At 37.4% G+C, this 16,112-nt stretch overlaps 1 protein-coding gene across 6 annotated transcripts in view; it reads right to left on the bottom strand.

Moving 5' to 3' along the window:
* Positions 1–16,112, bottom strand: part of arhgap27l (Rho GTPase activating protein 27, like) — a 33,853-nt gene that overhangs the window by 9,059 nt on the left and 8,682 nt on the right. For 4 of the 6 annotated variants that reach the window (XR_014627360.1, XM_084408753.1, XM_084408756.1 and 1 more), the window contains exons 3-9: positions 4,638–5,081; positions 3,456–3,668; positions 2,848–2,928; positions 2,584–2,697; positions 2,158–2,244; positions 1,737–1,799; positions 1,240–1,307 (exon numbers count right to left, since the gene is read on the bottom strand). Coding sequence is in view for 5 of the 6 variants with exons in the window: in XM_084408753.1 (XP_084264879.1) it covers positions 1,240–1,307; positions 1,737–1,799; positions 2,158–2,244; positions 2,584–2,697; positions 2,848–2,928; positions 3,456–3,668; positions 4,638–5,081 (1,070 nt within the window). In the remaining variant the exon portion in view is untranslated. The remainder of the gene's footprint in view (positions 1–1,239; positions 1,308–1,736; positions 1,800–2,157; positions 2,245–2,583; positions 2,698–2,847; positions 2,929–3,455; positions 3,669–4,637; positions 5,082–16,112) is intronic. The other 2 variants (XM_084408754.1, XM_084408755.1) reach the window with 2 other exon arrangements.

Genomic DNA, 16,112 nt, shown 5'->3' with positions numbered 1-16,112 from the left:
ACATCCAGATCAGGGTGATCCAATCCAATTTTTCTTTGAAAAACGCGCACAAAAGTAAGATGGATCACCTGATCCTGGATAGCAAAACATGGGATTTCCAAATCCAGATCATTCTGATCCAGATTAAACTTTTTGAACAACTGGCCCCCTGATTTTATTGGATCAAAGGTATCCAATCTAACTAAAAAGTTTTGAACAACACAAACTTATGGTTTGATCAAGATCAAAACCAGGATTGGATTATGTGATCTAATCTGAATTCAGAATCCTTTTTTTCTTTTGAACAACCCATTTTCAAGATTTGATGCGAAATGATTACTTTCAAACAACTGGGCCCTGAAGATCTTAATTAGCTGGTTCAGTTGTGTTTGAATTTTGCAGAAAGGTAGATCTCCAAGAACAGGATTTCCCAACCCTGCCCTAAGGTAAAACATATAAACTAAGGGTATATTTACACGACAACAATGTAGTAAAATTTGTGTTTTTCGAGTAAAGACGACAACGTTGTCAAAACGATCCTCGTTCACACGGATCCACGAAAACGACTAAAAACGCTGCATTATTCATGCCAGGCCAGTAGTTGGCGATGTCACTTTGAAAAGAAACATTACACGCCTATAGACTGAATGCGTAATACGCATGCACATGACTTTTCACAGATTCCCGTATTTGTAGTTTACATGGAGACAATAACTGGGGCTGTTTCTCAATTCCAAGAACGCAGAGAACGGACTTGTGTTCTCGTGGAGACCGGTCTTGCCAAGCTTCCTTGGAAGAACGAACTCGGAACCGGCCGCAATGACTTCTGGGACACCAGGCGAGTACTAGCTCAAGTCTGCATTCGATGCATCCTCGGTATCAAGAACACATCCGGGTTCTTTCATGCGTCCTCTGTACTTGCGTTCTTGAGAATTGGGTCTGAACTTCGACGGTTAATGATGACGTAAAACGAGAACACAAGGACGCAAGATCGCTGAAGAACGCATATTGAGAAACACCCAGTATCGTTACAAAAACTCGCACTTTGAAACCAGTTTTCAAAAGTTTGCGTTTTCAGGCTCCCAAAACACAGTTGTCATGTAAATGAACTAAAAGGTTTTCCATTGTTAATTGAAAACGGTGTCGTGTAAACGGCCCCTAAACCGATGACTGATGTACATGCTTTTTTTCCCATCAATACTTAGGTGAAGTATGACTACTGTTTAACCACAGAAAAAAGCTGTTAATTCAAGGCCCCACCTTAGCCTCTTTCCATTCTCAGCGACTTTGGTCTTGTTGAGAATCCCAGCCTTCTCCAGCGATGACTGCTGAACGCAAAAGACAAGGGGTTGTTTGTCAGATTAAACATTAATAAATCAAACCAAGGACAAACAAAAAGCTCTTTTTGAACATTAAAAATAAACCATTTGTTCATTATATAATGAGAAGTGAAGTAAATAAGTACATTTCAGAGCTTAGAGATTTGATGGTAAATTTTGTTTGATGTGAGTGCAACAGTTGTTAAAAAAAGCGTGTTAGTTCAGTTCTATCCGTAGAATGTTTAATGAGTAATGATAGAATAACATGCCACAAAACAACATGATCTACAGCTACTGATGAATGACAAACATTTAAAAGCCAAGCAAGACCATCAGAGAACGAGCAGTGATGTTAGTTTTTGTCTAATGCATGACATGTTAGTTTTGGACCCCAGTGCAGACAACTTAAAAGGCCTAATAAACAAGCTCAGGACGCACATGATGAGAATGTGAATCTGTGCTTTGACTGGACAGGTTTCTCCGCCGTCTTAACTTTTTATCCTTGAGAAAGGAAACAAAATGAGGGGTTCTCACAAATCTTTTTTTTTCATACTGTACTGAATATTTTTTTATAAACAACATATCGGAATCCGAACGCTGATAACTAAATCCACACCTCAGAAAATCGTTGACTTTAGACTTAAAAACACCTTTTTTTATTAACATGACCTTAAACGACTGGTCAAAATCGGTTTAAGATATTGTATGCAAATGCATTCAGTTAGAGGAACATGAATTAGAGCAAAATTACAATAAAATTAGAATGAGACTGTTACAAATGAATGAGTTTTGGGGAACTAAATGACATGAGTTATTAGCTCCAATGAGAGTTGGAAATAACAGAGGTCACGTTACATACGTAATGCTGTGATTCTGGTGAATTCCCTGTGCTGGATGCATCACTGGCGTTGTCAGAGGCGATCCGCCTGTGTGAGGGGGAAAATTTCTGATGGAGGAAATGAAGAGAAAGAAAAATAAATGAATATTAGGTGGTGGAAAGAGGTGCGGATCGGGTACCAGATGTTTCCTTCCTTCCTGTTGTGGTCCCTGTGATGTCAGCTGCAGAAAATAGCTGAGAAAGAAATGTCTCACACGAGAGAGAACAGACTGTGAGGGCATCCCTCACACAATTTGATGAAACATTTTGGCTTATGTGTAGCTGTATCTGACTGACCTCTCTAAGGGTTTATAAGTCAGATAAATGTTGAAAAGTATGTTAAATGTTAAAAAAATAAAAAGAGACAAAGAATTGTCCAGGTAGAGAGTGTCCTGAGCTGACACTCACCAGGTCTTCCAGAGACATGTTGAACTGGGCTGTTAATCTCCAGTTGTTCAAAACAGGTTGAGCATCTTGGTCTATTCCGTTTCCATTCATTGGCTGACCGGACGGGACTGAAGCCTTCACAAAGAGTCAATAAAGGTCTTATGAGTATATACAGAGTTCGGGGTGAGACATGCATTTGTGAAGAATTTAAAATGTTTTCGATTTAACAAAGACAAAATAAATCACAAATACAGAATGACAAATTAAATGAAATCATGCACAGACCTCTGGAAGGGTCCACTGACGTTTAGACCCCCCTTTTAAGTAGTAAAACAACTTTCCCTTGTCATCCTTTGACTGGATCCACTGCAATTGAGAGACAAATATATTAGTCAGTCATTTTGTGAAACACACATTTCTGTTTTCTTTAAGTTTTATTAAGCTATTTATTTTTAAAGAAGACTTGACCTGGCCACAAAATGATTTGGACTCCAATAAAATGATTTGAGCTTATTTGATATGGTGATCTAGGTCAGCTACAGAAATCTCTGATAAATCTTTCACAAAGTTCAACACATTCAAATTATTTCCCCCATGATTGTCTACCAAATTAGGGCAGAAAATGTAAAAAAAAAAAATCAGTTTGGAGCTGGTTTGATACATTTGCAATATGTCCACAGTATGTTGCCATGTGCAGTTGCAGTATCAAGAAGGCACCAAAAGGAGGCACTAATACACACAAAACATTAGTCATAATTCTGCTGTTTTTTTTTTTACGGTGACAAGCATTAAACGACAAAGGAAATATAGAAATTAAATATAGTTTTTTCACAGTCTGTTTAGAAGTGTATGATCATTGTAGTAATATAATCATTCCGATAAGCCCTCATCACCTGTTCATGAGTGAGTTCATTTGTGTAGACATTTTTTCCATCGGGCCCTACAGAGTGAGTCCAGCCCAGATGGACATCTTTACGTGTGTCCATAACAGCCCTAGGGATGATGGCATGCTTGATTTGGTGCAAATGAAAATCTTTAGGGAGTTGAAGTGACATAAGGGAATCTTCACGCTGATTCGCTGGGTAGTCCTCATCTGGAAGAGGTGGCTGAGGATGCAAAAAAGTAATAAAAGATGAATAAACACATAGATAGATAGATAGATAGATAGATAGATAGATAGATAGATAGATAGATCATTCTAATATGATGATTTGAAACATTTACAGTGCTATGCATACGTTTAGACACCCATGCTAAAGTTGACTAAAAAGAGGAATAAAAAAAAAATCATCTTTTGGAAATTGACCTTAATGCCTTAATTTAAAAAAATCCAACCTTTAAGGACACCAATTTTCTTTGTGAATGAATAATGTATCGTAAATAAATAAATGTTCTTCCTTAAAATACAGGGTGCATAAGTCTGGACACCCCTATGTTAAATTCCCATAGAGGCAGGCAGATTTTTAGTTTTAGTTTTAAAGGCCAGTTACTTCATGGATCCAGGATACTATGCATCCTGATAAAGTTCCCTTGGCCTTTGGAATTAAAATAGCCCCACATCATCACATAGCCTTCACCATACCTAGAGATTGGCATGGTTTTATTTCAGTTAGCCTAATAGCTGGTTTGATTTGCATTGAGAGATGATCTTATGGAAAGTACTCCATGCAAATCTAATTTTTTTAATTAAGGCATTTAAGTTCAATTTCCAAAAGATTTTTTATTCCTCTTTTTAGTCAACTTTAGCATGGGTGTCTAAACGTATGCATAGCACTGTATGTATTCCCAAGAAACATTTATTGTTATCAATGTTGAAAACAGTTGTGCTGCTTAACAAGTTTGTGGAAACCGGGATACATTTGATCAGGATTCTTTGATGAATATAAAGTTCAAAAGAACAGCATCTATTCGAAATAGAAATATTTTGTAACATTATAAATGTCTTAACTGCCGGTTTTAAAGTCATTTTAATTTAATACATCCTTACTGAATACAAGATAAATTTCTTTTTTTTCTTTTTTTTACTTTCAAATGGTATTGTAGATAGAGAGATATAGAGACAGGCAAAATCTTACCGGTTCATCCGCCTCATTGCCATGACCTGTGTGCTCCGGGGCAGTCCAAGAAGTTTGCTTCGAAGCGTGATTATAATAATAATGTCTCCCAGTGGTCTCGTCCAAAAGCTTCTCCCAGTCAGAGCCCAGCGAGTGAGCTGAGGATGGGGAGGACACAGGCATGGAGGAGGTCACAGACTCCATACCAGCTCCTGGGTTAGGGCTACGGGGATCAGACCAACTGCTCTCTCCTGTGGAAGGGTGGTAGTAGTACTCTTTACCACTGTCGTGGTCAGTATGGACCTGCCATCCGGCCGAGCTGGGCGAGTATGCGGAGTCTGTGTCGGGACTGAGAGCGATGCCGGGTGAGGAACAGGTGGAGGCAGAGGAGTTTGAAGGGCGAGGAATGGTCTTCTTCAGGTCAGTAACGTTTGCGTACACTGCAGTGGTGGGGTCATTCTCAGTCTGGGGGGGAGAGAGGACATGTTTTAGGTATGATGGCTGCTTTTACAAGACTAAATCTCATCTAAAGATGAAAAAATATATAATGGTCATCATCTACTGACCTTCATGGTTGCATTACATATTTAAATGAATTGAAGTCACTGAATTATAAGGAGATGCCAAAAGCAAAAATTGAAATTCCAGTCAGAAAACTGTTCCATGTACTACTTTGGAAGGTCCAAAATAATGAGTTTAACATAGTTTGACTTTAGTAGCAAAGATTGAAAGCATTACCCTTAACATTTCATTGGACTTTTCTAATTTTGTGGTGCACATAAGCAGTGGAAACCATTACAAAAGTTAACTGGTAAACTTTTATACATTTGAAACCACATCCCATGGAACACAACACTAACATGACATCATGTCAAAGTGAGGAGTGTATCCAGGGCCTAAAATTAACACTTGCCAAGCACCAGATGGGAGTAAAAATTGACATTGGTGAGTATACTGTATGAAACACTGTGAATCACCAGTTGCTCGGTAATATTTTTATGAATTCTAAATATGCAATGTTGGGCGAACATGAATGACGCTTGGGACAGTTGACAGGTCAGTGCTGCATTGTCACGGAAGTTTAAGCTTAGCCAATTTAAATATTTAAAGGGATAGTTCACCCAAAAATGAAAATTCTGTCATCATTTACTCACCCTCAAGTTGTTCCAAACCTGTATGAGTTTCTTTGTTCTGCTGAACACAAAGGAAGATATTTGGAAGAATGTTTGTAATCAACAGATCTCGGTCCCCATTGACTTCCATAGTAGGAAAAAAAAATACTATGGTAGTCAATGGGGACCGAGATCTGTTTGGTTACAAACATTCTTCCAAATATCTTCCTTTGTGTTCAGCAGAACAAAGAAACTCATACAGGTTTGGAAGAACTTGAGGGTGAGTAAACAATGATAGAATTTTCATTTTTGGGTGAACTATCCCTTTAAGTGCAAGAAGACGCAAAAGGGAGCTCAATTCATTACTCGCGCCCTGTGTGGAACGTTTTGTGTGTGCACACATCCGAAGCACCCCCAGAAAGCCGAGTCTCGACAGCAGGCAAATAATGAATTGAGCTCTCTTTCACGTCGTCTTGCGCTTCAACAGACAAATTCACACAAAAAAATTGCAAGTATTCTAGTAAACATAGTCAGTTATGTCTTAAGTGAACGTAAACAGTTGAGAAAGACAATGCATGTGTAACAGCATTTTGGATCCTTGCATTGTGCTGCCTTTGCATGATACCATGCTAAACTCGTAAATATGAGTTTCCAAGTTAAAAATTGGACTTGAACGCCCAAGTTGTATTTACTGGGAAGTTCGGGAATAATTGTGATACCCAACAATGGGCGTGCCATAAACTTTAAACATGGTGGAGGGAAGACCGATTGCTGCTGTGACAACAGCTACAATCGCCTTGTCTTGTAATTAAAGTAATGCATACATATGAATAATCATTTGAACCATATTGTACACCGAAAAATAGCCTGTATTTAACCAAAATTCCAGAATCGCCAGCAAGCTGTCTAGATAGCGTGGTGAATGTTTATATTGTTGTCAATGAATGGGATGCTAAATATCATTTTGGCTTTAATAAAGGGGTGGTTCATTATGATTTCACTTTTCTAACTTTAGTTAGTGTGTATTGTTGCTGTTTGAGCATAAACAACATCTGCACAGTTACAATGCTCAAAGTTCAAAGCAAAGGGAGATATTTGCTTTAAAAAAAATTGCTTTTTAAGGACTACAAAAAACGGCTGGTAGGGACTACACAAGCTTCCTCCAGGGTTAGTGACATCACTAACCCTAACATTTACATAAACCCCGCCCCCTGAACACGATCAAGACAGAATATGCTAATCAATGACTAGAAGATAACTACACATCAGCTACATAAATTCATCAACTAACCATTCAGAAATGTCCTGTTGCATTCTACATTGTCACTTCTTGAGTCTCTCCATCATTGATTCATGTTGACATCATCTGACTCCGGTTTGAACATAAAAGGCTAAAAGTTGTTGAAATTTTCAGGGCATGTCTGTGTGAGGTAAAAGGACACAAGCTGTTTAAGCTCCGCCCTCTGTACTGCGAGCAGCAGCTCATTTGCATTTAAAGGAAATGTTTGCTCACCCTCAAAAAGTGACAACTTTAACATGCTATATAAAAATATCTGTGGGGTATTTTGAGCTAAAACTTCACATACACACTCTGGGGACATCAAAGACATATTTGACATCTTGTGAAAAGGGCATTATACCATCTCTTTAATAAGGTTTTCCCAAAAACAGGCAAGCGTAAACCTGGTCTCCACCATGATTCCAGTTCTTTCCGACAACAAAGCACTTGAATGCGACGAGTTCATAATCACGACTTCAGAAGCGGTAAGTAGGAAATTTCTAATAGCACATGAAGGCAGCATTAGTCTTAAAGTCCAACTGAAATCAAAATTGACCCTATTTACTTTGTTAGCGCATATTACTAGTCTTGAGGTGAACAATTAATCCGTGCAAGTTAATACACAGAAGAAAATTGTTTGCCGTCGTAATCTTTAATCAAAGTTTGAAAAGTTACTTCCGGTCTGGAATGGCGTTCCTTCTCTGATGACGTAGGTTTGATGGCTTGGTTTGGGAAACGCTTAACCACTCCCCTCAAATCGTTAGTCTGTAATGAGCGAGAGATGGAGAGGAGGAGCGCTAGAGTAAAACCCTGCCCTCTGTTCAATATTCCTTTTCACTGGGAAATACGTCACAACACTGGAGAAAAGTCGTTTGCAACTTCCGGTTCACGCGGACTTTAATGTCTGTTTGTAGAGGTAATCAAACAACAAAAGACAAGGAAAACAATCACTCACTGCTCCTGACTGAATAACTGTTGGACCTTCAATAAGGATTAAACAATGTTTATTTATACAGCGAATACTACTCCAGTGTCATTTTACATTTGATTACTTATTAATTCAATGTCTACCTGAAAACTACTGTTACTTGTTTTTAATAATGTTTTTAATTCATATTAGTAGGCTAGTAGTTTTAGCTGTGGTAGTGAAATTGGAATAGAGAATTGTGATTTTTCACTGGTATCTAAACTGGTTTCACTGGTCATAACTGCCTTTTTTTTGCAAAAATCGGTTTAATGGCCAGTAAAAAATATTTTTGGCCGGTACATTTTCTTAAGTCACCAGACATTGGCAGGTGTGGCAAAAATTAGTTTTAGGACCTGAGTGTATCTGTCTATATCCCATGCAAGAACTTCCATTATTCATCTCAATAGATCTATCAATAGAAACCTGACGAAAACAAAGAGCTATGGGGAGAAAATCCTGCTGGAACCACTCCCTCGATTCAGGAAAGACACAAAGACGTTTATGTGGAATCAAATATCTCGCCAGCTTTCATCTTTAGGCCTTCACTTTTTCTCCTGTTATGGAGAGCTTCAATCAAACAGAACACATCTTTGCACTTAAATGGAAAGTTTGACCAAAACATTTTATATTATTCACCTCATCTTGCTATCTTGCATCTTCATTTAGAGTTATAAAAGAATATAGACTAGACTTGTATGGACAATTTAAAGTATGTATACTTGAGAGTCGTAATCATGATTTGTTTGGGGAAAAAGCAACCTGGACATTCTGCTATAGACAACTCCTAAAACTCCAACTTCAAAAAATGGCATCATATGCATTTGAAACATCATGAGGGGTGAGGATATGACATAACTTCAGTTTGAGTTAGAACTATCATAGCATGGCTGCAGACTTTTGACCCCGAACACCTGTGAAACCTCACTTAAATCCACAATGCGAGGTCTGATAAACATCAACAACAGGCCTTCTTAATATAAGCCTGTGTTTGTTTAGTCCAAGTGAAAGTTTCTCTGGAAACCATGTCCTTTCAAAATTTGGATGCATCCAGATAATGTGTTTTCCAAAGCACAGCACACTCTCTGGGGAAGGGAAGCCAAGATCAAAACAGAACAACGGGCAGAGGTTTCCGCTGCACGATGGACATTTGAGAAGAGCTTGATACACACATAATGGTGGAGTGTGGACAACGGCCAATATAACTGCCAGATACTGTCAAATGAATCAACTCTGTCTCTGTGTGACACCTAGAAGAAATGTTTATAATGCAGTAAACAGAGCAACTTTTTAGCTTTATCATGTTCACTTAAAGTCATGCAATGTGACTGAGTACAATCATTCATGTATTAATCGCTTAATTAACATAGTCATTAAATTGCATGTTAATTTTAAAATAATTTTGTTTTGAAATAATTTTGCATGCACATTAAAATGCAGTACACTGCTCTCACTGCTTAAAATTTCATATGAACTCCTAAAATAAAGCTGTAAAAAACAAATGCAAGAACAAGCTATGTAACCCCATTATTATATTCTATTGCAAATATCTTATCAAGTGCAAGTAATGGATTTGCATTATCTACAATTCAAATTCTGGTGTTCCATGCAGGCTATATATTGTCATCCAAAATCTCTTTTATGATTTGAAAACAGGAATGACCCAATAACAATTACAATTTATTTACGGGTTTAGTTCAAAGCATCAAAAGTAAATCATTTGACCACGCGTCACCTCTTCTCTAGCAGTAACAAACTTTGAGAAGAATATCTTTATCTGGTAAACAAAAGATTCTTTTAAGCAAACAATAGTAGTCTCACAAGCACTGACGTAATCATCTGCATATCTAACACAGCAATCCCACAAAACCCATTAGCTTCACAAAGCTACCTTGTGTTTACCGCTTACCTTACGAAACCTCAGAAAGGTCTGCAGTCTGGGCATAAGCGTACGGCAAGCCTTACGGATCACCTCTTTCACTTCCATCCGAATGGTTATCAAAATAAAATTCCTCTCAGAAAAAAAGGCATATCAAAACTCAATAAACGGAGCAATTCCAGTAGGGTCCTGTCACCATTGGTGCTCGGGCCCTAATTACTGTGTTCAGACCACATATGAAAGGAGCGAGAGTTTCAAAACACCACAAAATCTGGAAACGCTTTTCCGCCGAACTACAGCTCAGCTCAGTACATTATCAGCAGGTATACAGCGAGCAGAGATTCACAGAAATTGCGAATTAACATCAGGCTTTAGGGGAAGGGCATATCAGATTATTTGACAGGAAAGCCAAAGGGGATCTCCTGAGGGTCCAACACGCATGTTTGAGTGCACATACAAACACAGAAAGCTCAAATGGGAACACAAACTAACTGCTGTGGGTGGAGGGACTATCATTTCCTCTTGAGGTGGAGTAATGCTAATTAAAATAAACAAACAATCATATAGGCTCAGTAAACATCCTGTGATCCGTCAAAAGGTTACATGGACAACAATCAACCGTTTGAAGTGAAACCAAAGCTATAAATGCAGATATTTGCAATTTGACGTTTTAACGTTTCAAGTACGCTTTAGTGTATGCAAAGCCCCGTCATTCCAATAGGGGAAGTAGTGCTTGCAAACAGAAATCACAAACTTAGTCTCCCCATTACTTCCTCTTTCCTATGTGCAAAAAACTGGGTGAGACAGACTTCTGGAGTAATCAAATCAAGCGGTAAGAGATCACAGGCTGTGTTTTGTCATTCAAATAAAACCTCAAAAGCCTGATTTCACTTTAAAGATGGCCCTATGGATCTGTATCAGCATTGTCAGAATCATCAAGTTAACAAACAGTGAGAACAGGCCAGATTTAACTCAACTCACAGACTATTACTACTGGTCATATTTTAGGGATGTTTTTAAACCCCTAACTCAAGGTATGTACATGTAACTCATATATAACACTGTTTGGCTTGAGGAGAGGTGGTATAACTTATCTATGCAAACAATTTCAAAACTATGTCCAAAAATCTCATAGGCTTACACTGAATGAGGGATCTGAGCAAGATCTGTGATAGTGTGGTGGGATGTTTTGCACAGGCAAACAATGTAAAAATAATTGTACTGGTAGTTTTATTCAAAGATAAACAGTTTACTAGCATTGGTGTCAAGGAAACTGAATTTGAGTTTGTTAGTTTTTGTGCCAGGTCTCGTTTTGACTCCACACTGACACACACAGGCCAATAAAGTGTTGAAAGGTTCAAGAGGGACAAAAGTCCACATTAACTGCATTACCATTGTGTGGTTTACATTCATGTTTTAGAGAAGAAAAAAAAATCTATAATGACTAACACTGATTTTTAAATAATCAAAATCCCTCAGGTTACAGGTAAACATATTTCATTTAAATAACCCATGAACTACTGTCAACATACAGTACACTGCTGAAAATCAATGTTCACCAAGTGGGATGTTTGGTTAATCATTTATGTTGCCTAAAGTCTCAGAATAGTCTTATGACGTGACATTCCAGTGTAATTTGACCCCATTCTTGATCATTCAGTTATCGAGCAGTTCTTCTTCCTTTTGCAACAAACAATAACAGAAACCAGGAATCAAACCAAGTCCATATCCTTTAAACTGCTGATCACTTAGGTCTTACTAAAAGCAAACCTAAATGAATATATACATGAATAAAAGTAATGGAATTCATGCCAAACCAGATGACACAACTATTAGTCACAAAATAAATCACGTGGACACTGATTCATTAGGTCAGATACATTTGTGAGTGTATCAACCCTGTCAAAGTTTAAACGCAGGTAAATAATAATTATCTAAAGTTTTGAGGACACAAAGCTAAACTTGGATAAACTTGGATAAATCATATCCAAAAGCGGCAGCAACTTCTGAGTAAACCCCAAAACAAGGGCTTTAAATATACAATCTGCACAAATATTATCAATCAATCAATCAATCAATCAATCAATCAATGAAATCCTGATTTACAGCTTATCACTGCAGTTCACTTCAGAGAGAAAGTAGCTTTATCTGCTCATAATAGCTCCACTCAAGCAAGGCAAAACAGGACGGTCTATGAGTTTGTGTGTGTAAGTGTGAGAGACAAAAAGAAATGACCGAGCAGAGGGAAAAGACGCAACAATTCTCAAAGAAAAAATACAAAAAAGAAAACAGAAGATCGAGAAAATATGTTTTTTAGTAGCTTCAGAACGTGCACACCCACAACAAAGCTGCTCTTTTATGCTGGCTGTTGTTGAGTCACCTTAAAGGTAAAGCACACCACTAACTGGGGTCTACAAAAGCTCTCAAGCTTTTTTGCAATAATTTTAGATAAATACTAGCCTATAGCTTTCTTTTAAATATTAATATTATATAGGACAACAGGTTTAAACCAAACTAATCATTTTAACCTGGAAATAGACAGTTTTAGTATTTACATTAATCAATGATGAATAGTGATAATTGATTATCCTATCTAAAAAAAAAAAAAAAAAAAAACATTATATAAATACAGGCTACACTTACACAGCATGGTAATAATTTAACAGCAATAATGTCCACGTTCATGGTAAAACAAGGCGTGGACCTAAAGTCCACTTTTTATTTTTATCCGTAAATTTCCAATAAAAAAAAGAAGAAAAAAAAAGTAGCCTATAACGCATAGGCTGCATACAACAATGTACTGTGAAAAGCACAACACAAACAAAAACTGACAATATCCCATATACACAAGCTCCAGTGTAGTCTCGCGAACCTGTATGACTTACAACGTAGCTGTCTAAAAACCGCGCGAATCAGTTAAGTTCTACCTTATAGTAGGCCTATTAGGTATAATAATACCTGTATTTGATTCGGACGGTTTCGATGAATCTCACCTGTTTCTCCGACTCCTAGCAGAGAGTCAAGTCCGCCTCCCTGGAGCCAGCGGCGCCCGTGCAGGTAAACTACCACACAACAAGTTTAAGGGAGCGTCGAGTCGACCCACCTTCGTTTTTTAACTCTTTCTCTACCACACTTACAGCGTTTTATGGTTTACACGGTGTAAAACGAAAGTGGTGTATTAGCCTATACGTGTATTCCTCCATTTAGCTCTTCGCAGTTTACCGGCCATCTGTCACGCTCAGGGTCAGAGGAGAGGACACGGTTTGCTGGGGTTTCACAGTGCCTGTGGTGTGGGTTAGGGTGGGAGCTGTTCTTAACTTGTTTGGGTTTTAAGCAGTAAAATGAGATTTGGAGGCCTTCAGGAAGAACTCCTCCTTTGTTTTGTAAACGTTCTGGTGGCTGAGGAGGGGCATTTTAGCAGGAATGGACCAGCTGTCATCTGTTCTCATGGTTGTTGCCATAGACAAATAATAGAGGTACAATTGCCTAGCCTACACACATAGCTAAAAGCAGTAAAAGTGAGCCTATAGTGATTACAAATGCCTATGTGTATTCCTCAATACCTGAATTGAGCATCATTCTTAAAATATGGTGACAACAACCATGTACCTTGACTTTGCAGTCATTAAAGAAACATTTTAAGTGTTTAATATAATCCACCTTATTTTTCTGGTATTTGTAATTGTAATGTGTCTGGCTTTCTGTGTCATTTGCTTTCAAGTTATTTACAAAACAGCTCATTATGCTGTTTGATATTGCAAATGGTATTTATTACCGTATTATTTTAATGTAGGCCTATGTCTTAATTATAAACATGCTGGTTTGTAGCACGAACAGTTTTACAGTTTACTTTGATATATTCTTCTCGTTATTTTCTAGCAGCTAATGAATCGAAAGTCTTGCACATTCACAGAAAACACCTTACTTCCGCGTTGAAAAATAAGGTGGATAGACGCATGAAGTCATCTGAGGACCTTCAGAACCGAAGCTTCACACAGTACTGGTTTTGTGTGAAACATTCGTCATGTACACTGATGTAGACAGACTAACAATGGCTTTGAAACCTGATACAGGTGCACTGAGAGCTCCACTCCCGCTGTGCCTCTCCCCTTCTTTCCAAACAAATTCCAAGCTATTCCCAAACAAGAATGGAACCGACACTCACTGAATTCATTTATTTCTTGGGATATTTAATGAAAGGACAAAAAAAGATTTGTTGGCACTGTATAACTCAAATTCTTTGGAATGAGGTAAAGTTCAGAGAAACTGAGAACATGAGAGTGAACTTTCCCTGGAATTTTGAAAAAAAATGCTTTGTGGTGAAACTGAAATGAATATGAACATTTTATATTAAATATATATTCTTAGAAAGTTATTTCTTTAAAAAGTAAGCCAAAAGCCTCTCTCTCTTTCACTCTCACTCTCCATCTCTCTCTCGCTCTCGCTCTCTCTCTCTCCCCTAGTTTCAATGTTTCAGTGGCTTTTTGATAAAGTTATTTGAATTACCAAAGTAACAGAGAATGAGACCATGAGAACAAAAACCTTTCTCTTTCATTCTCAGTCTTTATCTCTCTCTCTCCCTGCCTTGCTTTTTGCCAAATTTCAGTGATCTTCAGGATCATTTACTGTTTTTGAAACGGAGAAGCTGAAAGCATCTGTGCAAACAATAGTAACCTTGCAGCTACAACACCAAGCCTGACTCCGATCCAGAGATCTGTGTTAACAGTGTCTCAGGAGATGAACATGTTCCCTTTAAAATGCAAAAAGCTAAATTATACTTTTTTACTGTACTGTTAGGAATATTGTCTAATAAAATATTAGGAATATTTTCTCATTATATTTCAGGTATGATTTTGACTGAAAACATTACCTGCTGGAAGTGAGATGCCTCACTACATAAAATAAAACCTAACCCTGTTGTGACATGCCCTGTAGCTCTTATTAACTGAACTCAAAACTCTAAAATGTGTTCACGCACATGAAAAAAAAAAGGGATGGGCGCCCTTACAAGCTGTAATGAGACACGATTGCATTACATAGTGAATGCGAACAGAAAAAGAAACTGAATTTGGAATGTTTTCTTCGGATACAGTTTGTCAGTTAACAGGGTCGGGACTATCATTGGATAATGTTATGCACACATGATGCATGATGGCATAAGTTTGAGAGTGTCTATAGATTGTCTTTCAAATGGTAAAACTTTGAAGCTTTACTTCACTATATCCATCCCTCACTATAGGAAAGGCTGTAATATCCTGTTCTGATGTCATATAGGAAGGCCTTATTGTGTAGTGACCTTTATTTCCCGTTGTTTTCTGTGCTTTATTTCATCTGGCTCCAAAACAGCTGAGTAACTACTTCTTTAGTGGACAAAATGTCTCATTAATGGTGACTTGATCGCATCAAGATCATGGCTGTGTCAATGTTCTGTATGATTTGGGGTAATGCTGAAACTGTACTGTACACTTAATGTTTGCATCCTTGAGCTTGGAAAAGGTGCTATATAAATTAAACATAATATTATTATTATTATTATTATTATTTTTATTTTTATTTTTATTTTTATTATCATTCAAAACTCGATTCTTAACGGGAAAAAAAACATGTACTACACTTTATGCAGCATGGCAACATCGCCTCCCTGTGGCCCAATTTGATAACATGGCCAAACATTTCCTTTGATACACGCTGTCTGTTCTACTGCTTTTCCTCATAAGGATTTATGCTCTGTTGCTTAACAATCCTGCTATGCAGAAATACTCTATTTGTCAAAAATATACAGTTTAAAGGTCAAAAGTCATTATGTAATCAAATACAACACTTATTTTGTTCTACAATAGAAATGGATCAAAAATATAAAAAGCTAACTTTTCTCTTAGAAAGATAAAAAACAGAAACTTGAAATAACATTATAGTACATCTGAAAGGCAATGCTGTCAATGTGCTCAAAAGATTGTTCACATTTATCAAATCTACCTGTACAGAAAAAGGTCAGTATCATTTAAGTAACTGTCAAAAGTGAAATTTTGAAGACCAATGCCACAAGAGGATTTGAAAACATGCATTCTTATTTCTATTTACTAGCGCGATAAAGGCTGTTACCTGCAAGGCATATGTGGTCTTCAAACTTAAATACCTTTTTTAACTTTACGTTAATTTGACTTAATTTAAAATTACACTTATTGCAGTTATATGAATTTGAATTTGAATTAATTTCAATCCTCCTCAATTTAAATTCTGGAAAGGAATACAAATCTAAAAT

The sequence above is a fragment of the Rutilus rutilus genome, assembly GCF_951802725.1.
Source record: "Rutilus rutilus genome assembly, chromosome: 1".
Classification (NCBI taxonomy): Eukaryota; Metazoa; Chordata; class Actinopteri; order Cypriniformes; family Leuciscidae; genus Rutilus; species Rutilus rutilus.
The sequence above is the reverse complement of the archived record's forward strand: the minus strand, read 5'-3'. Positions and strand labels throughout refer to the sequence as shown.